Here is a 21,273-nt window from a genome sequence, read left to right as displayed (position 1 = left end):
CCACAAACACAATTAATTAAAACAATTACATAAATGAGACAGGTGGTCTTTGAGCAATGTCTTAAAAAGGTTAAATGGAACCAAGGTGTTAATACCTAGCTCATGCTGCAGGGTATTCCAGGCTGATGGGGCATAAAAACTAAAAGCAGTTTTCCCTAGCTCAGTACGGACTTGAGGGATCTTTAAAGCCAACCTGCCAGTCCGTGTCTGGTAGGGGCTTGAATACCAGTCTAACAATGATGCAATATAGGCAGGAAGTTTCCCTAAGTTGAGGTGGTTTCCCTAGTTGAGGTGGTTCATCTGGTCAGGATGCCCACTGGGCGCCTCCCTTGGGAGGGGTTCCAGGCACGACCAGTGGGGAGGAGACCTCGGGGAGGACCCAGGACTAGGTGGGGAGATTATATCTCAACACTGACCTGGGAACGCCTCGGGATCCCCCCGTCAGAGCTGCTCAATGCGGCCCGGGAAAGGGCCGCTGGAGCAGCTCCCCCCACGACCCGACCCCGGAGAAGTGGTTTGACGATGAGGATAAGGATCATGAGGATGATGAGTATTGATATTAATATTATTCATCTCTGCCTGCAGGTGTACCTCGAGGCTCAACTCCAACGGTTGGAGCTGGAGAACCCAAACTACGCTCTCACAAGTGTGTACTGTGTACTGTGTGTGTGTGTGTGTGCGTGTGCGTGCGTGCGTGCATGCGTGTGTGCGTGCGTTTTCCCTAACACGCTGAACCAGCTCTCTGTCTTGTGCCTCAGGTCGGTTCAGACAGATCGAGGTTTTGACGACGGTAGCCAACGAGTTCTTCCAGTTATACAGTCATGTGTCGGGCCAGCCGCTACACCGCATAGGTAAACACGACCGTCCTCTCCCTGTGTCCTCACAGTCTAATAGCTGTACAACCCTGTGGCGGTTACTGCTTAGTAGTAGTCCTAAAGTTCCAGATGTTTTGAGTTGTCCTCATTATGGGCTGTATGCACCTAGCGGCCATCTTGGTCCTAAACGCTAGCTGAGGGGGGAAAAGGGTTAATTTCCTAGCTAGCATTAGAACCAAGAATTGCCGTTTGTTGAATAAGGCCCATTGAGGTTTGTGTTTAACGTTGACCTTTGGCCTTTGTTGTTTTGCTCGTAGGAGGAGAGGGAGGAGGAGGTGAAGGGCAGGTGTTACCCTCTCCACTAAAGAGGAATAACTCTGCTCTACATGTTGCTAAAATCCTCAAGAAGAGCCTCACGAAACACAACCTGCTGGGGACATCCCAGTCCCCTAGTGGAGGAGAGGGGGATACAGCACCCTTTAGTGGTGGAGAAAGTGGGAGCACGATAGTACCCCCTAGTGGAGGAGAGGGGAGTACTGCAACCTTTAGTGGTGGAGAAAGTGGGAGCACGATAGCACCCCCTAGTGGAGGAGAGGGCCGTACCGCACCCTTTAGCGGTGGAGAAGGCAGGGGCTACCAGTCTCACCACCAGGTGAAAGCACACTCTATGAAGACTGTCAGCGAGGAAGCTAATGGTGGTCTGGAGATGACGGATGGACAGCCAGACACCAGGTACCGAAGGAGAGCTGGCAGACAGACGGAGACTATTATACCTCCAGGTGTGAGTGTGATTAGCCAGTGCAAGGCGTTTGAAAATCTGCCTTTCCCTCTGCCTGTGACATCACAAGTGGGCGTGTCCACCTAGATGCATGATGGATAGATGAGCAACGTTTGCTACAGTCCGCTGGGTAAGCTGGGAGACTGATCTAGAATGGTGCACGCGCTCACTACTGATGTTACTAAGATATATATTTTATTTATTAACCATTATTTTACCAGGCAAGAATTGCTTGAGATCAAATGACCTCTTTTTCGAGGAAGGCCTGTCCAAAATGGCAGCAGTAAAATATAGTGAAATATAAGACAAACCTAAAAAGAAAGCAGAGACATGAGGAAAAGAGACAAACACAGTCCAGAGGGTGAAGGAGGAGGAGGCGGATACACACTAAAATAACAATTTAGTGATGATCATAACATGCAGTGAAACATTTACACACTCCAAACTTTGCAATTAAAAAAACTTGTGAGCCGAGTTTTAAAGTCATTAATAGTGATTCGTTCTTGCAATTTTAGTGTTTAAAATGGCTTGTACGGCTTGTACTGGCTAATCACACTCACACCTGGTGGTATTATTGGTGCCCGTTAAACTAGTTCCTATCTGATCTGTTCTATTATTGATCTAATATAAATAATAATTATCTAGAATATGTAAATGATCTCATGTATAGCATGTTTATTATCCTGCAGTAAAGCATTCTCATAAAACATGTTAATGATCTCATATAAATCATGTTAATGATCTCATATAAATCATGTTAATTATCTTGTATAGAACATGTTAATGAACTCATATAGAACATGTTAATGAACTCATATAGAACATGTTAATGATCTCATATAGAACATGTTAATGATCTCATATAGAACATGTTAATGATTTCATATAGAACATGTCAAATTATCTCATAGAATAGGTTTATAATCTCATACAGAACATGTTCATTATGTTTATCTCATGTAGTACATGTCCATTATCTCAGAATATTTTTATCATTTAATTTCTAACATGTTCATTTTCTCACTTGGAACATGGAAATGATCTGACAGAGTGGATTTTCTAAATGTTGATTTTCTATATCAACATTTTATATCAACATAGACCACCTTAATTATCTCAAACAGAACAGGTTTATTATCTCATGTAGAATGTGTTCATAATCCCATATAATGTCAAGTATCTCCTTAAACAAGTGTATTATCATGTAGAACATGTTAATGATCTCATGTAGAACACGTTATTTATCTAATTGAACATAATAATGGTCTTCTATAGAACATTTTAATGATCTCATGTGGAACCTGTGGAACCATTGTCTCACATAGCATATGCAAATTGTCTCTTATGGGTAGAACATGTTAATTCTCTCACATAGGAGATATGTATTGTCTAATAGAACATGTTAATTCTCTCACATAGGAGATATGTATTGTCTAATAGAACAGGTTCATTCTCTCACATAGGAGATATGTATTGTCTAATAGAACATGTAACCCATGTGAGCCATCTCTCGTCCCCCAGCATACAGCCCCGCCCGCGGTCCCCAGCCAATGGAGACACAGCTGTCCTGGAGGGGACCATTCTACAGGAGAGGACCAGGGATCCAGTGTTAGAACCAGGGAGGAACCGGACATCCACCCCAGAGAAACCGGTCAGCCTGGCTCCCCTGCTCCCCCTGCTGACTCAGCTGAAGCAATACACCAAGGACTCCTTCGAGATGGAAGAGGTAGGCCAGCCTCTACACGACTCCTACCAATCACTCCTCAGGGCTACAGTCTCGCCAGCTCCTAGCTCCTAGCTCCTAGCTCCTAGCCCGCCCGTCCTTTGATGAGGCCTGCCTCTCTTACTCTGGTGGCCGTGACACTACAAGTCCCAGCAGGCACTACGAGGTGTACGTGTTCTGCATGCTGGATCACCGTCTCACCACGAATACAGTAAAACGTAGGCTGTAGCTCTGCTATGTCTCTACTGTCCCTACTGTCCCTACTGTCTCTACTGCCCCTACTGCCTCTACTGCCTCTACTGCCCCTACTGTCTCTACTGTCTCTACTGCCTCTACTACCCCTACTGCCCCTACTGCCCCTACTGCCTCTACTGCCCCTACTGCCCCTACTGCCCCTACTGTCTCTACTGTCCCTACTGTCTCTACTGTCTCTACTGTCCCTACTGTCCCTACTGTCCCTACTTTCTCTACTGTCTCTACTGTCTCTACTGCCCCTACTGTCTCTACTGTCTCTACTGCCCCTACTGTCTCTACTGCCCCTACTGTCTCTACTGTCTCTACTGTCTACTGTCTCTACTGTCTACTGCCCCTACTGCCTCTACTGCCTCTACTGCCTCTACTGTCCCTACTGTCTCTACTGTCTCTACTGCCCCTACTGTCTCTACTGTCTCTACTGTCTCTACTGTCCCTACTGCCCCTACTGTCTCTATTGTCTCTACTGTCTCCTATCTCTACTGTTGCTACTTTCAGTGGTGTAATATTGCTACTGATTCTAGTGTTTGCTGTCTCTGTCTGATGTCTACTTTCCCTACTATATCTAATGTCTTATGTCTACTCTATCTACTGTCTAATGTCTACTCTATCTACTGTCTAATGTCTACTATATCTACTGTCTAATGTCTACTCTATCTACTGTCTACTACTCTATCCAATGTCTACTGTATCTGTCTCCACTCTCTCTACTTACAAATTTTTCTGTGACCATTCTCTGTCAGGTTCAGAGTACCGATGACGACCGTCCATCACAAACCTCCCAAGCAAGTGGTGAGCTGTCATCTGTTACACCCCTGTCCTGTTAACACCTGTCCTGTTACATACCTGTCCTGTTACACACCTGTCATCTGTTACACACCTGTCCTGTTACACACCTGTCCTGTTACACACCTTTCCTGTTACACACCTGTCCTATTACACACCTGCCCTGTTAACATCTGTCCTGTTATACACCTGTCCTGTTAACATATGTTCTGTTATACACTTGTCCTGTTACACACATGTCCTGTAATACACCTGTCCTCTGGTGAAGGACTATAGGAATAAACTACTATAGTATAATATAGTGTCTCAAAGGAATGAACGACCAAATTATGTGTGTGTGTGTGTGTGTGTGTGTGTGTGTGTGTAGCGTTCCTGCGGTCAGTCAGCCAGCAGTCGGACAGCAGTGGTTTTGCAGAGGATCCCTCCAGTGACTCCGCCAACCCCCTCAAGGTTGGAGTTCCATATAGATACCATGTGATGGTAATATCGTTTTTAGATATATTATTTGTTCATAAATATTATGTTGTTTTATTATTAGATATTTTAATACATTGTAGATGGATAAAATGAAATATTTTGATCTAATTTGTGTGTGTGTGTGTGTCAATTACATTTTTCTTACCATGTCGATCTTTTGTCCCATCCAGGTGCAGGAGAGCAGTGACAGCTGTGACAGCGAGACCACTGTGACGTCCAACGACCCGGCCACTCCCCTGGCCCAGGACCGGCCAATGTTTGGTGGCCTGGCGGACAGAGAGGACGGTGGGAGGGCCTGCAGTATAGAGGTTCCTCAGTATTCTGTCCACCACATTCGGAGGACCGACACAGTCGCCACCAATCCTCCCAAGCAACAGGACTGTACCCAGGCACTAGCTTCTCTCCCTGAAGAGCCCTCAGAACCACCACCTGGTAGCCCTAGCGGACCAGCAGGACCAGAGCCTTGTTCCTCTGCAGGACCAGAACCTGTTTCCCCTACAGACCCATCAGAACCAGATCCTGGTTCCCCTACAGAACCATCAGAACCAGAACCTTGTTTCCCTGCCGGACCTAGCCCTACTGTAGACTGTTCCTTACAGACGCACATGTTTGATAGCCCTGCCTCCCAAGACTCCAGTCCTGGGGCCCAGGTCTCTGCTGCTTGTTCCCTGGTATCTGCTGCTGGTTCCCAGGTCTCTGGTCCTCCAGAGCTTCAAGCCCCCTCAGTGCAGATCCAACAGGCTCTGGATCGAGCCAAGCACAGCCAGCCACTGCACAGGGGCCCGAGTCCAGCCTGCTGGACCCCGGTCCAGACCTCTGGGGAGGCAAGAGCTGGGGCGAGGCGGTTTCCCCTGGAGAGGGCGTCCTCTCTGCCCACCTCTATCCTGACCCGTACCAAGGTGGTGTCATCGGTGAAGATCCAGTTTGGGAGGGATGCCCCTACCTCCTGCAGCGCTCCACGCTTCTCCTTCAAATACAGCTGTGGAGAGGAGCAGGAGGAGGAGGAGGCGTATTCAGACAACGAGCTGGACAAATGTCTCTCTACTCTTATAATAAACCCTGCCACCTCTGATCCTTACAACCAACCACTAAAGTGCCACCGAGATCATCTATTGGCTCAGCAACCCCTCCTCCACCACCGAGCGCCCTCTTCCTGTTCGCTGCAGGGCTCCAGTCCTCCTCCTAATTGGCTAGAAAGACCACTTGGTAGCCAACCCCATTCCTGGAGCACCCAAAGTGTCCCTAATCTCTCCTCCAATGAGCAGCATTCTCGTCCTTTGAATCCGTACCCCTATAGCCATCAACACGAGTCGTGTAGCTTCACCCCCCTGTGCCCCTACACCCCCCATCACACTGCCATGCATCTGCCTCCCACACACCCCCATAACACTACCATGCATCAGTCTACAACTCCCACAACCCACCAGCATTCCTGCCAGCAGATGCCTCACCATGGCAGTTTGTGCAGCTTGCCTGGAACTCCTGGGATGCAATACCAACATTGTAGCCACCCAGAGTACTCCAGTCCTTCCCCTTATCATACTCCTGTCCAATACATCTCGCCCCTCCATACTTTCTATGGGTATAGCCCCTATCCTGTCACGCCCTATGTATTTAGTCCCCAGCAACGACCTGCATCTGTCCAAGGACAGATGCTCCATCCTGGGATGTCTCCGACCCCGGCCCCTGGCTTTGACCTGGGGTCTTCCAGCACCGAGCTTCAGCTAAGGGAAGTCCTGCACCAGATCCACGGAGTCGTCGGGAGTCTAGACCATGTAACTTCAATAGAATGCACACTATTCATATATATTACACATACATACATACACACACACACACACACACACACACACACACACACACACACACACACACACACACACACACACACACACACACACACACACACACACACACACGCCATCAGCCCTAAGCCGGCCAGGTTGTTTCTACGATAATGTGTTTAGGTTGTCTATTATAAAGGGTTAGGGTTTGAAAGATGCTAATCTCTATAAACAGAGGTCTGCTAAAGGCATAGGCATTAGCAGACCTCTGTAGGGAGATGGGGATATGCACTGCATGCTGATGTCTGTTTGGGATGAGGAGAAGCTGACCAATCAGGGTTGAGCGGTTAAATGTAGACAGCATTTTAAATAGGATGTTTCGGTGTGCAAATGGAAGGCTTAATGTTGCTCATGAAAGAGTAGGAAAGACATGACTACCAAAAGTATCAATGTAGGGGTACTGGTAATAAACGTTTGAGTGGAACAAAAAAAATAAGTATTTACTTTTAAAGTAGGATTACACAATTGGCCTACTTTAGAAGAGAGAGAAGTTGAGTATTCTCTATGTCTCGTTTGTCCTACTTTAAGAAAATGGTTTGGAAGAATGACGTTGTACAGTTGGTCTGTTCGTTAAACCATGAGCTGGGAGAGTGATGGGACAGTGGGAGTGGTGGTCTGCAGCAGGTCCTCCTCCACACTGCTCTGCTCCCATGAGGCTGAGCTGCTTTATCTGAAAGGTCCGGACACTGGCCTGCTGCTCACATGCTGATCACAGAGTGACGTTTCTGTTGGTGTGTTAACAATGTCACGTGTTTCTCTTTGTCCGTAGCAATTGGCAGTGTCTTCATCTAACATGTTCAACGATCACCAAGCGGCACTTAAGTTCCGACAGGTAACGCAGTACAACACCCTGTTCTAGTGAGGGTGGGGGGGTCACCATTTTGTACTGTTGTCCAAAATGTGCGTATTGAAAACTTACTCCCTATAATATTGCTACTTTGTACCCATAATGACTCTAGGACAGCGGAGTATACCACAGATTAGGGATATATAGATAGATATATCTATATCTGAAAGTACTCTTTGTCCATCAATCGTAAAAATCGGCATCCTACATCTTAATCAAGTTTGTCCGAATCTACTCTTTCTGTCTGCATTTCCTCTTTAATTCATAATTGAATAGTTTTTAGAATCTCTTTAAATCCTCTAATCAGTTCTTGTTTATATATATATATATTTTTTAAATTGTTTTTCACTTGAACTTAAACTCTAATCTAACTTCTAAACAAAGGCTGAGATCCAACAGAAGAGGCAGAGGCTGAGTGCGTTCCGCAGTCACATGATCGATCTGGAGCTGTCAATCATCGGAGAGCAAGCACAGGCCTACCCACATCTGAGCCCTGCTGAGAGGTACACACACACACACACACCACACCACACCACAACACACACACACACACACACACGTAATGCAAACTGTGTGTGTGTCTACACAGACTCCAGGTTGAACAGTTGAAGACACTCAGGTCAGCAGTGAGAGAAGAACTGCAGGAGCTGGAAGTCCAACTGGCCAAACACATGGTATGTAACTATATATATATCATATAAACACATGGTATGTAACTATATATATATAATATAAACACATGGTATGTAACTATGTATATATAATATAAACACATTGTATATATAAGCACATGGTATCTAACTATGTATATATAATATAAACACATGGTATGTAACTATGTATATATAATATAAACACATTGTATATATAATATAAGCACATGGTATGTAACTATGTATATATAATATAAACACATGGTATGTAACTATGTATATATAATACAAACACATGGTATGTAACTATGTAAGGGATAATGTATAGAACGCCGGACATTATCGGAAAATAAGCCCCGACAGGGCGAACCGGACACTGACACACGGTGTGACTTTTTACAATTACCATTCGTAGTGTTGATCAGCAGAAAAATAGTCCGCCAAAGACGTTGCCGTCACTTAGCAACCGAGTACGCTGGGGTTGATGAAGTTGAAGTTACCGGACTACTTGCGGAGTGAAAATACGAAAGACGTGAAAAAAAATCCACTTTCCTTGACAGCGGTCATTATATGCTTAGCAACGGTCATTATTGAAAAATAATTCACCACTGGAAGTCTGGAAGGCCCATGCAAGTGAACGGAGCGTTCCACAGCATTGAGAAGAGCCGTGTATTAAGTATATATAATATAAACACATGGTATGTAACTATATATATAATATAAACACATGGTATGTAACTATATATATAATATAAACACATGGTATGTAACTATATATATAATATAAACACATGGTATGTGACTATGTATATATAATATAAACACATGGTATGTTTAAGCAATAGATCACGACAGGCCGTGGTATACGCTCATTATACCACAGTTAAGGGGCGTTGTCCGTCCCGACGCGCAGCGGAGGGGCGGCGACCCCCTTCACTGTGGTATAATGACCGTATATCACTGACTGAAGTGATCTATTGCTTTTATAAAACGGTTACGTAAATATGGCGAAATTAAAGTCATAGACACCCTCAATTTTGAAAAAGCGAGAAAGTCGGAAAAGCATTTTTTTTAACGAATACAGAAAAGTAGTCCCTCCTGGCTGCCGGCAAAGTGTACGGCGGTTGCTATGCAACACACTGTAGCGTCCTTCAGAGAGAAGGCTAGAGACGGTAGCTTGGTTCGCCGGCAATTTAGCAATTTAGAAGGCTAAATTGCCGGCGACCGTGTGCCTATTGCTTAACAGGCTTTTTTTAGGCTTCAGTGAACTACGCTATCGCTTTTATATATACATAAACAACAGTTAGAGTTAGGCGCGGAGTGATACTGAACTCTGTAAACTGAACGGGCGTCATAGCTGTGTGTATACGCTCAATATACAACGGTTGGAACCAATCAGATCGCTTGATTTAGGCCCCCCGTTTTATAAAACTATTTATAAAAATCGCTTGATTTAGGCCCCCCGTTTTATAAAACTATTTATAAAACGGGGGGCCTAAATCAAGCGATCTGATTGGTTCCCAACCGTTGTATATTGAGCGTATACACACAGCTATGACGCTCGTTCAGTTTACAGAGTCCAGTATCACTCCGCGCCTAACTTGAACTGTTGTTTATTTATATATAAAAGCGATAGCATAGTTCACTGAAGCCTAAAAAACATGTTGATTGCTGGAGAGGGTGGAAATGTTGTAAAGCAATAGGCACACGGTCGGCAATTTAGCCTACTATCGAGTTCCAGTGAACTCGATAGAAGGCTAAATTGCCGGCGAACCAAGCTACCGTCTTTAGCCTAGCCTTCTCTCTGAAGGACGCTACAGTGTGTTGCATAGCAACCGCCGTACACTTTGCCGGCAGCCAGGAGGGACTACTTTTTTGTATTCGTTAAAAAAAATGCTTTTCCGACTTTCTAGCTTTTTCAAAATTGAGGGTGTCTATGACTTTCATTTCGCCATATTTACGTAACCGTCTTATAAAAGCAATAGATCACTTCAGTCAGTGATATACGGTCATTATACCACAGTGAAGGGGGTCGCCGCCCCTCCGCTGCGCGTCGGGACGGACAACGCCCCTTAACTGTGGTAATGAGCGTATACCACAGCCTGTCGTGATCTATTGCTTAAGTATATATAATATAAACACATGGTATGTTACTATATATATATAATATAAACACATAGTATGTAACTATGTATATATAATATAAACACATAGTATGTAACTATGTATATATAATATAAACACATGGTATGTAACCAAGTAAGGGATAATGTATAGAACGCCGGTCATTATTGGGAAATAAGCCCCGACAGGGCGAACCGGACACCGACGCGAAGAGGAGGTGTCTGGCTTCGCCCTGAAGGGGCTTATTTAAGATAATGACCGGCGACGTTCTATACATTATCCCGCTTATTACACGGCTACTTGCCAAAACAAAAAAATAACTTCATTTGTTACCAGCATTCATAGTGTTGATCAGCAGAGAAATAGTCCGCCAAAGTCGTTGACGTTGCTTAGCAACCTACGCTGGGGTTGATAAATTACGGGGTTGATTAATATATATATATATATATATATATTTATAAAACGGGTGGCTTAAATGAAGCGATCTGATTGGTTCCCAACTGTTGTATATTGAGCGTATACACACAGCTATGACGCCCGTTCAGTTTACAGAGTTCAGTATCACTCCGCGCCTAACTTGAACTGTTGTTTTATTTATATATAAAAGCAATAGCATAGTTCACTGAAGCCTAAAAATATGTTGATTGCTGGAGAGGGTGGAAATGTTGTAAAGCAATAGGCACATGGTGAGTGAACTCGATAGTAGGCTAAATTGCCGGCGAACCAAGCTACTGTCTCTAGCCTTCTCTCTGAAGGACGCTACAGTGTGTTGCATAGCAACCGCCGTACACTTTGCAGGCAGCCAGGAGGGACTACTTTTTTGTATTCGTTAAAAAAAATGCTTTTCCGATTTTCTTGCTTCAAAATTGAGGGTGTCTATGACTTTCATTTCGCCATACTTACGTAACCGTTTTATAAAAGCAATAGATCACATACCACAGTTAAGGGGGTCGCCGTCTGTGGTATAATGAGCACATACCACAGCCTGTCGTGATCTATTGCTTAAATATATATATATATATATATGTGTGTGTATATACTGTATATATATATATATATATATATACACACACACAGACTGTAGTCTAACCCTAACCCAACAGGATCTGCAGATGGACACGAGTCTGGACAGTAGATCAACATCAGTAGCTGATCCAGTAAGCTAACACCTACACACGCCTACACACACGCTCGCGCGCCTACGCACGCACACACACACAAGTCCTTCCTTGTCATAATTATATCCTAATGGGCTATATGCACGCAAAACTTCCACATTGGTCTTTGAATGCTTCTATAAATCCGGTTCCGGTGTTTCACTGAATTCTGCGACCCACCGCAAAGTGTGACCAAGGGGGCGCTGTTGAACATTTTCTGAAACATGCACGAGTTTGAAGCGTAGACAGGCATGAAGTCGTTGATTAGCATTTTACAGACCCATACTATGAATCAACGTGCTATGGAAAAAAAACGTATGACTATACAAATGTTACGTTTTAAGCTCATGCATGTTTCCGCACGTGAACGACTTCCTGCCTGTCTACACTTCAAACTCGTGCATGTTTAAAAAAAACAACAGCGCCGCCTTGGGTCACACTTTTCGGTGGGTCGCAGAAATCTGTGTAACACCGGAACCGGATTTATAGAAGCATTCTGAGACCAATGCGGAAGTGTTGCGTGCATATAGCCTATGCAAGGCTTAGACAACTCTGCCTTTGTAGGTGTAAATTGTATCTCCCTCATTCAACCTGACCATTGGTCTTCTTCCTTCCTGTCTGTCTCTCTACCCGTCTGTGTTCAGGTGGAGCGTCTCCTTTCAGAACAGCTCCTCCTCCAATCAGAACTTGATTACGTAGACCACGCCTACTCTCCTGGGCCCTCCTTCTCTGGCTCCTGTAGTCCAACCAGATATCGCTCCTCCATCAACATCACTCCAGCCCCGCCCCACCGAGCCTCCACCGCCCACGACAGGGAGGAGAGGGGGAGGGGAGAGAGAGGGGGAGAGGAGGAGAGGGGGAGTGGAGAGAGAGGGGGAGAGGAGGAGAGGGGGAGGAGAGAGTGGGGGGGAGAGGAGGAGAGACGGAGGGGAGAGAGGGGGGGAGAGGAGGAGAGGGGGAGGGGAGAGAGGGGGGGAGAGGAGGAGAGGGGGAGGGGAGAGAGGGGAGGAGAGGATGAGGAGGGGGGGAGGAGAGAGCGGGGAGGAGAAGAGGAGAGAGGAGACACCAGATACGGTATCTCTGTCAACAATCTACAGCAGATAATTCAAGAGGTCAGCCATCTGTCGGTCCATCTGTCTGTCTGCTTATGGTCTATCTTCTACCTGTCTGCCAGCTACCTGTGTAATGTCTTTTTGTTTTCCAGATCAAACAAGATGTCCGCCAGGAGATCTTCCAGGACCTCCTAGCCACTCTGAGTCACCGGTCACCAGAGACCATCAGCAAGCAGCCCCTGTAGCCATGGCAACCCATACATACAGAGAGAGAGGGCCGGATATGGAGACATGTACATGTCACTTTCATTAACATAGCAGCACATAATGTACCGTCTTCTGTTCTTTAACTTTCTGTTACTTGGTTTGCACAAGGAGTCAACAGTAATAATAATACAATAAAAAACAATAATATAGCTAAACCATATCTATAATACACCTAAACCATCACAATAATATACCAACACAATAATATACCAAAACCATCACTATAATACACCTAAACATCACAATAATATACCTAAACCATCACAATAATACACCTAAACCATGACAATAATATACCTAAACCATCACTATAATACACCTAAACCATCACAATAATACACCTAAACCATCACAATAATATACCTAAACCATCACTATAATACACCTAAACCATCACAATAATATACCTAAACCATCACAATAATACACCTAAACCATCACAATAATATACCTAAACCATCACAATAATATACCAAAACCATCACAATAATACACCATCACAATAATATGCCTAAACCTTCACAATAATATACCATCACGATAATAAACCTTAGCCATCAAATTATACCTGAACAATCTCAATAATGTACCTAAACCACCAGCAACCTTCTTTATAAACTACACTGTGACTACTACTACAACATATATAAGCTACTCCATGACTACTATGAGTTCTTTAACTACTGCTACTTTATAAACTACCACTAGTTCTTTAACTACTGCTACTTTATAAACTACCACTAGTTCTTTAACTACTGCTACTTTACAAACTACTCCATGACTACCACTAGTTATTTACCTACTGCTACTTTATAAACTACTCTATGACTACTACGAGTTATTTAACTACTGCTACTTTATAAAGTACCACTAGTTTTTGGAGTACTGCTACTTTACAAACTACCACTAGTTCTTTAACTACTGCTACTTTACAAACTACTCCATGACTACCACTAGTTATTTACCTACTGCTACTTTATAAACTACTCTATGACTACTACGAGTTATTTAACTACTGCTACTTTATAAAGTACCACTAGTTTTTGGAGTACTGCTACTTTACAAACTACCACTAGTTCTTTAACTACTGCAACTTTACAAACTACTCCATGACTACTACGAGTTCTTTAACTACTGCTACTTTATAAATTACTCCATGACTACTACGAGTTCTTTAACTACTGCTACTTTATAAACTAATCCTAGTTCTTTAACTACTGCTATTTTTTTAAACTACCACTAGTTCATAAACTACTGCTACTTTCTTAACTACTCCATGACTACTACTAGTACTACTGCTATACTACTACTACTACTACCCACTATATAAACTCCACCATGACTACTCCTACTACTGCTGCTGCTCTGTGTGGATGATTACGGTTTGGGACCATTTCTAGTCAGCAGTAGTAAGTGGTAGAGGTCAATCCAACATTTCAACAACAGGGAACTCTTATTCCACTTCAATACTTCTTAGCATTCCAATGAGTCACTGCACACTCAAGTAGGTCTTCCACTGAGGTGAACAACAGTTAACGTGTGTCGGAGGGAAAGTAAATGAATGTGTAAAATAACAGCTGTACACTTTTGTTTTGTCTTTAAGCCTGAGTCCATCTATGTGTGAATGAAGACAATCATGGGTTGTGGATATGAAAGTATTGATACTCTGTGATGCAGAGGCTTGCTTAAGAGTGTCAAGGCCAGCCTGCAATCCGATGAACATGAGTGAAGCTTAAGGAGAACAAAACAGCACAAAATGTTAACCTGTCCGTCACTCTCTATAACACTGTCTATAATATATATGTGATATCATGAATTCAATTTCACTGAGGGTCATTCTTTAAGATCCATGTTTTTTATAATGAGATTATGAAATGTACAAGTCCTACTGGGGAATGATGTTGCAGAATGATCTTGTGCATCACAGTGTTTTGTAACTGTATGTGACCAGCCACAGTAAACCCAAACACCATCTGTGTGGCTAAACTGTTGCAAATTTCAGCTAAAGCTATTGGCTAAGCTAATAGAGGTTGCTATGGGGGCTCTCAATCTTTTGCTGCTGTTTAATAAATGTTTGTGTCCGTTTAATGTTATTGTAGTGGATGATTGATTCAATAAAGATATTTATTTTCTAATGAACTTGGCTGCAGCATCACTCTTTTCAAGAAAGCTGAATATAGTTAACTTTTAATAGTCATGTATTCAGTAAGTCAGTTAATTTCTAGGGTAGTACTTGGCCTGGACTGAGTTTAAGTTCTGTCTAACTCTTAGTGGATTCTCTAACCCATGTCAGACGTTAGGAGGGGGGTTAAAGCCTGCTTTAACCCTTTCACCATCTCCACAACAGACTTCAGTCTGAACTCTGGAACAGGCCACCTCCAGAAGTTCTCTTAAGCCTCCATGGAGGAGCAGCGCCTACTTCCGCAATCCACCCGTGCTCAGTGGCCGAGCCTGGTATTGCAGTTTTTTAGCAGGCTGTGGACGGGTCCCTCAAATCATGGGGCCCGGAAATAGATATCCCTGTTCAGTCCAACACAAGTGGGGAACAGGATTGTGTCTCTGCAAATTTTCTCTGGATATCAATCAAAGGCTCATAATTATCTTTAGACCATGTACTAAAAAAATGTAAATTAAAATTTTTTTAATTATTAAAATGTAAGTTTCTATTTTCAAAACGCCACATCAAGCCTTTTATTAGCCGGAGAAGGAGGGGTGGGCAGCTGAAAGGAGTCGTAGTGAAACGTAGTGAGTGCTCAGTGCACGTATAGTATCACATATAGAGACTAATCGGGGGGGTTAGTAACTTATACTTCCATGGTCGGTAAACAATGCGGCTGTGCTCGCTCAGACCTCTCGCTTATGATGCTACAATGCTAACAATGCTAGAGAACCAGAACATTTCTACATCATGCACTACGGCGTGGCTCCCATGATGCGGAAGCAGTTCTGTCCTGTGATGTTGCCCTGCGCCACTGAGCAGTTTCCATAGGAATGAACGGGCGCCATGTTTAAATCCGGTGTCCATTCTTTAAAGGTCCATGGTTCTAGAGGCGGTGCTGGGGGAGCAGCTCCAGGCTCCGCAGTTCAGCAGTTCGTCCACACCACACTGCTGAGACTCTTCACTGCCAGCCCCCACCCCTTTTCCATGTTGCCACTTTATACCTCAAACGCCATACTACCCCCCCCCCCCCCTCCATGTATACTTGATCCCTTGACAATTTTGTACGTTTACAGTAAAGTCCTTAGATGTAAGACAAGTTGTTTGTTGTTTGCGTGTTTATGTTTATAATATTATATGCTTACTATTGGTATTTGGATTCTACTTATCTTATTTTGGCACTAGTCTAATATCTCTAGTTTGGCTGTTTGAATTTTCCCCCTGGGGTCTTGTGTCTATCCATCTAGCTATCTATCTACCCTCTGGCTCTCCACATCATCAGATCAACCCGTCCTTTAAAGGGTCAGTAGTTATTCTACTACGCGTCCTCACTGGTCAAATGACCCACTCCTCCTAAAGTGCTCTCACCCTCCTATTCTAATGGGGCGGCATTAGCTCAGGAGGTAGAGCGGGTTGGCTGGTAACCGTAAGATTGCTGGTTCGATCCCCGGCTCCTCCTAGCTGAGTGTTGTGGTGTCCCTGAGCAAGACGCGCTGGCTGTCGCCCTGTGTGGTTGACTCCGCCGTCGGTGTGTGAATGTGTGCATGAATGGGTGAATGTCAGTCAACACTGTAAAGCGCTTTGGATAAAAGCACTTTATAAATGAGGACCGTTTACCATTCTCAATGTCCACATCCTCACTGGGATCCGTCCTTGAAGCCAAAGTTCCTACTTCCCTTCCCCCAACACGGTATCTGCACAAAGCTCAGCCACGTCCACCTTCAGCTCAACCTGACTGAGATCTCCTCAGGCTGGTGGATCTCCTCAGCCCACACAGATCCACACTTCAGCTTGACCCTTCACCAGTAGCACCTACCTAGTCTGCTAGAAACTTTGGTGTGTGTGTGTGTGAGAGATCATATAATATTTAGTTCATCTGGTTCCAAAAGAGAAGCAGCAAAACACAGGTTTAAAGGTGTTTTCTGTAATAGCATGTGTACAGTACATCTGTCAACAGGATAATCTATCAAACACAAACTCAACTAACCAGGACACATATTAATCATAGTAAATGTTTCCCAGCAATTCTTTATTCTAAATTCACAACGTTATCTCTTGCAAAAGACAGGATGACCAGGGGTGACAGAGTGGGACAGGGACACGGCCGCTGTCCCGGACCCGGACTACAGTCCACACCGCAGTCCTGCTGGCTCAATGCCAGAGTGGGTTGCAATGGTGTTCTCTGCCAAGGCATAGGTTACCAAGGTGATAGTTGCCATGCCACTGCAGAGTGTTGTCAGGCATCCCCAATAACATCCTCCTCAGGCCCCTCCCCTGAAAAACAGTAACCATGACAACAGGGAGTTGAGTGAGTGAGTTTGTACATTGTTTCGAGATGTCGAGATAATGAGGATCTAAAGGAATAGATTACTGTTCTACATGTCATGATAATGAGGTTCTAAAGGAGTAGATTACTGTTCTGTATGTAGTGATAATGAGGTTCTAAAGGAATAGATTACTGTTCTACATGTCTTGATAATGAGGTTCTAAAGGAATAGATTACTGTTCTACATGTAGCGATAATGATGTTCTAAAGGAATAGATTACTGTTCTACATGTAGCGATAATGATGTTCTAAAGGAATAGATTACTGTTCTACATGTCATGATAATGAGGTTCTAAAGGAGTAGATTACTGTTCTGTATGTAGTGATAATGAGGTTCTAAAGGAATAGATTACTGTTCTACATGTAGCGATAATGAGGTTCTAAAGGAGTAGATTACTGTTCTGTATGTAGCGATAATGAGGTTCTAAAGGAATAGATTACTGTTCTACATGTAATGATAATGAGGTTCTAAAGGAGTAGATTACTGTTCTACATGTAGCGATAATGATGTTCTAAAGGAATATATTACTGTTCTATATGTAGTGATAATGATGTTCTAAAGGAATAGATTACTGTTCTACATGTAGCGATAATGATGTTCTAAAGGAATAGATTACTGTTCTACATGTCATGATAATGAGGTTCTAAAGGAGTAGATTACTGTTCTGTATGTAGCGATAATGAGGTTCTAAAGGAATAGATTACTGTTCTACATGTCATGATAATGAGGTTCTAAAGGAATAGATTACTGTTCTACATGTAGCGATAATGATGTTCTAAAGGAATATATTACTGTTCTACATGTAGTGATAATGATGTTCTAAAGGAATAGATTACTGTTCTACATGTAGTGATAATGATGTTCTAAAGGAATAGATTACTGTTCTACATGTAGCGATAATGAGGTTCTAAAGGAATAGATTACTGTTCTACATGTCATGATAATGAGGTTCTAAAGGAATAGATTACTGTTCTACATGTAGCAATAATGATGTTCTAAAGGAATAGATTACTGTTCTACATGTCATGATAATGAGGTTCTAAAGGAGTAGATTACTGTTCTGTATGTAGCAATAATGAGGTTCTAAAGGAATAGATTACTGTTCTACATGTCATGATAATGAGGTTCTAAAGGAATAGATTACTGTTCTACATGTAGCAATAATGATGTTCTAAAGGAATAGATTACTGTTCTACATGTAGCGATAATGATGTTCTAAAGGAATAGATTACTGTTCTACATGTAGCGATAATGATGTTCTAAAGGAATAGATAACTGTTCTACATGTAGCGATAATGCGGTTCTAAAGGAATATATTACTGTTCTGTTTGTAGCGATAATGCAGCTCTAAAGGAATATATTACTGTTCTACATGTAGCGATAATGAGGTTCTAAAGAAAAATGTAAATGTTCTACATGCAAAGATAATGAGGTTCTAAAGAGAAGACTGTTCAATATGTAAAGACAATGAGGTTCTGAAGGTAAAGGTCTGTGTTTTACATGTAGAGATAATTAGGTTCTAAGGACTAGATTGCTGTTGTACATTTAGAGGTGATCAGGTTCTAACGATGTATGGGGGGTTGGACCGCACCGTTCAACGTGGTCTTCTCCAGAGGAGGGGCGGGATGTGAGGGGGGGCTGTGCTGGCCATCAGGGCTGGGGGAGGAGACCTCCTCTGGGCCTGGGGGGTCGCTGGGTTCTCCTGGGCATGAAGAACTCTCTGGTTCCTTTTTCACTGTTTCTGGAGAAACACTTAACATTAACACACTCTAAACCCAACATAACAGATATGGTTTATACATGTAAGTACATCTATCTGTCTATCTGTCTATCAATCTAGATATAGATATCTCACAATCTCTCTCCATCTCTATGGACTTCCAGGAGCTGGCCTACAACTGGTGTATGAGAGTGTCTGAGGTAGTGGACAGCTCCTGGTGTATGAGGGTGTCTGTGGTAGTGGACAGCTCCTGGTGTATGAGAGTGTCTGTGGTAGTGGACAGCTCCTGGTGTATGAGAGTGTCTGTGGTAGTGGACAGCTCCTGGTGTATGAGAGTGTCTGTGGTAGTGGACAGCTCCTGGTGTATGAGGGTGTCTGAGGTAGTGGACAGCTCCTGGTGTATGAGGGTGTCTGTGGTAGTGGACAGCTCCTGGTGTATGAGGGTGTCTGTGGTACCTTGGGAGGACAGCTCCTTCCAGCGCTCCTTGTTGCTGCTGATGAGGCCGGCCAGGCGCTGACGCAGCGACGGCAGGTCCACAGCGGCCAGGGAGAAGTCTGTCTGTCCGTCCTCACTGTTTCCATGACGACCACTGCTGTGCCGCTGGACTGAATCCACGGTAACCGATCCACTTCCTGTTAGACTAGAACACATACTTCATGATGACACTTAGTAGTAGTAGTAGTAGTAGTATTTTAGTTTAAGTTATCAGATTAACATTATTATAATAGTACAATTTACAGTTAACAGTAAGATGTTCTAATAATACAATAAGTGTTAGTCGGCCCTCATTAGCCTACATATACATGTAATAAAATGACCTTTATATAGCTAACATGTGCTTCCTGGATACCTGCATAGTTCACATGTTGACCTGTACAGGTAACATGTATCAGGGGGCTCTGAGGGTGCAGACGGGTCAGTGTGAAAGGCTCTCTGATTCCCACCAAAGACGTTGAGGTCTTCCCTAACAAACCCTTTCTAAAGCCCTGAGGGTTCTCATGTTTTAATGTAGGTGATGTAAATACAGCGAGAGACTCCAAGGAGAGGTCTGAAATGAGATGGCTTGAGGTATTAGGATGGACTGAGGGATTGAGGTATAGGATTGGTTAAGATATAGGATGGATTGAGGTATGAGGAGGGATTGAGGTATAGGATGGATTGAGGTATAGGATGGATTGGATTGAGGTATAGGATGGATTGAGATATAGGATGGATTGAGGTATAGGATGGATTGAGGTATAGGATGGATTGAGATATAGGAGGGATTGCAGTATGAGGAGGGATTGAGGTATAGGATGGATTGAGATATAGGAGGGATTGCAGTATGAGGAGGGATTGAGGTATAGGATGGATTGAGGTATGAGGAGGGATTGAAGCTGAGCTAGACAGCAACTCTACAAAGAATGGAATGGTCTGAAAATACAAGGTCCCATCATTGACCTTAGACAAAAAGCTGTCAAAATTTTATGACAAATGACACATTTTATGAAAAAAGTTAAAGTTTTATCCAAGATTTGATTATCATGATTTTAAATCCCAGATAAATGAAATAAAGGAGAGTACTTCAGTCTATCCAATTGACTTGGATGTGAAGAGCTAATATCCTGTACCTGGACCTCCTGAGGCCGCTCTCTCTGGCCAGTCTCTCCTCCTCTATCAGCGGCAGCATCACCTTCTCGGTGGCGTCTATAAGGATGCTGAAGGTCGGCTCCACGATGAAGTCTATGAAACCTACACACACACACGCACACTATGACGTCTACTGCCAACACACATCTGTCACCTGGTATCAGAGGAGGAGGTTCTGCTGGTGTATACCTATCTGTGATTGGCCGATCATGGTGGCTTTCCGGTCGCACAGTGGCGAGAAAGGAAGTCCCAACTGCACCTCTTTATCCCCCTGGAAAGAAAGAAGCAGTGCCATGAGACTCCAGGACGAAGCCTAGACCTCACCTCAAGACAGGCCCCCAGACCCCTAGACCCCTAGACCTTACCTCAAGACAGGCCCCCAGACCCCCAGACCCCTAGACCTCACCCTGACAGGCCCCCAGACCCCCAGACCCCTAGACCTCACCCTGACAGGCCCCCAGACCCCCAGACCCCTAGACCTCACCCCAATTCAGGCCCCCAGACCCCTAGACCCCTAGACCTCACCCCAAGACAGGCCCCCAGACCTCTAGACTTCACCCCAAGACAAGGCCCCAGACCAGCGGCGGGGGGGGGGGGGGGGCTAGCTTGGGTTTAAGCTCCCCCTGAAGGCTGAGCCCCCTCAAAGCCTTTATAAAAAATTTA

At 43.9% G+C, this 21,273-nt stretch overlaps 2 protein-coding genes across 6 annotated transcripts in view; one reads left to right on the top strand and one right to left on the bottom strand.

The window, feature by feature from the left end:
• The window catches only part of itprid2 (ITPR interacting domain containing 2), a 37,874-nt gene extending 22,966 nt beyond the window's left edge, over positions 1 to 14,908 (top strand). For 2 of the 5 annotated variants that reach the window (XM_084478647.1, XM_084478651.1), the window contains 12 exons: positions 586 to 646; positions 759 to 851; positions 1,133 to 1,547; positions 3,115 to 3,319; positions 4,312 to 4,360; positions 4,722 to 4,834; positions 5,002 to 6,606; positions 7,445 to 7,507; positions 7,907 to 8,025; positions 8,112 to 8,196; positions 11,403 to 11,456; positions 12,101 to 14,908. In XM_084478647.1, coding sequence (XP_084334773.1) covers positions 586 to 646; positions 759 to 851; positions 1,133 to 1,547; positions 3,115 to 3,319; positions 4,312 to 4,360; positions 4,722 to 4,834; positions 5,002 to 6,606; positions 7,445 to 7,507; positions 7,907 to 8,025; positions 8,112 to 8,196; positions 11,403 to 11,456; positions 12,101 to 12,703 — 3,465 coding nt within the window. In that variant the 3' untranslated portion in view covers positions 12,704 to 14,908. The remainder of the gene's footprint in view (positions 1 to 585; positions 647 to 758; positions 852 to 1,132; positions 1,548 to 3,114; positions 3,320 to 4,311; positions 4,361 to 4,721; positions 4,835 to 5,001; positions 6,607 to 7,444; positions 7,508 to 7,906; positions 8,026 to 8,111; positions 8,197 to 11,402; positions 11,457 to 12,100) is intronic. The other 3 variants (XM_084478649.1, XM_084478648.1, XM_084478650.1) reach the window with 3 other exon arrangements.
• Positions 14,909 to 17,099: 2,191 nt separating this feature from the next.
• pde1a (phosphodiesterase 1A, calmodulin-dependent) overlaps positions 17,100 to 21,273 on the bottom strand; it is a gene marked incomplete at its 5' end in the record, with an annotated part of 39,695 nt that continues 35,521 nt past the window's right edge. The window contains 5 exons of the mRNA XM_084478960.1: positions 17,100 to 17,207; positions 18,852 to 19,001; positions 19,437 to 19,621; positions 20,592 to 20,712; positions 20,800 to 20,881. Of these exons, the coding sequence (XP_084335086.1) occupies positions 17,170 to 17,207; positions 18,852 to 19,001; positions 19,437 to 19,621; positions 20,592 to 20,712; positions 20,800 to 20,881 (576 nt within the window). The 3' untranslated portion in view covers positions 17,100 to 17,169. The remainder of the gene's footprint in view (positions 17,208 to 18,851; positions 19,002 to 19,436; positions 19,622 to 20,591; positions 20,713 to 20,799; positions 20,882 to 21,273) is intronic.

Source organism: Micromesistius poutassou (assembly GCF_964030765.1).
Source record: "Micromesistius poutassou genome assembly, chromosome: 14".
Taxonomy (NCBI): Eukaryota; Metazoa; Chordata; class Actinopteri; order Gadiformes; family Gadidae; genus Micromesistius; species Micromesistius poutassou.
The sequence above is the reverse complement of the archived record's forward strand: the minus strand, read 5'-3'. Positions and strand labels throughout refer to the sequence as shown.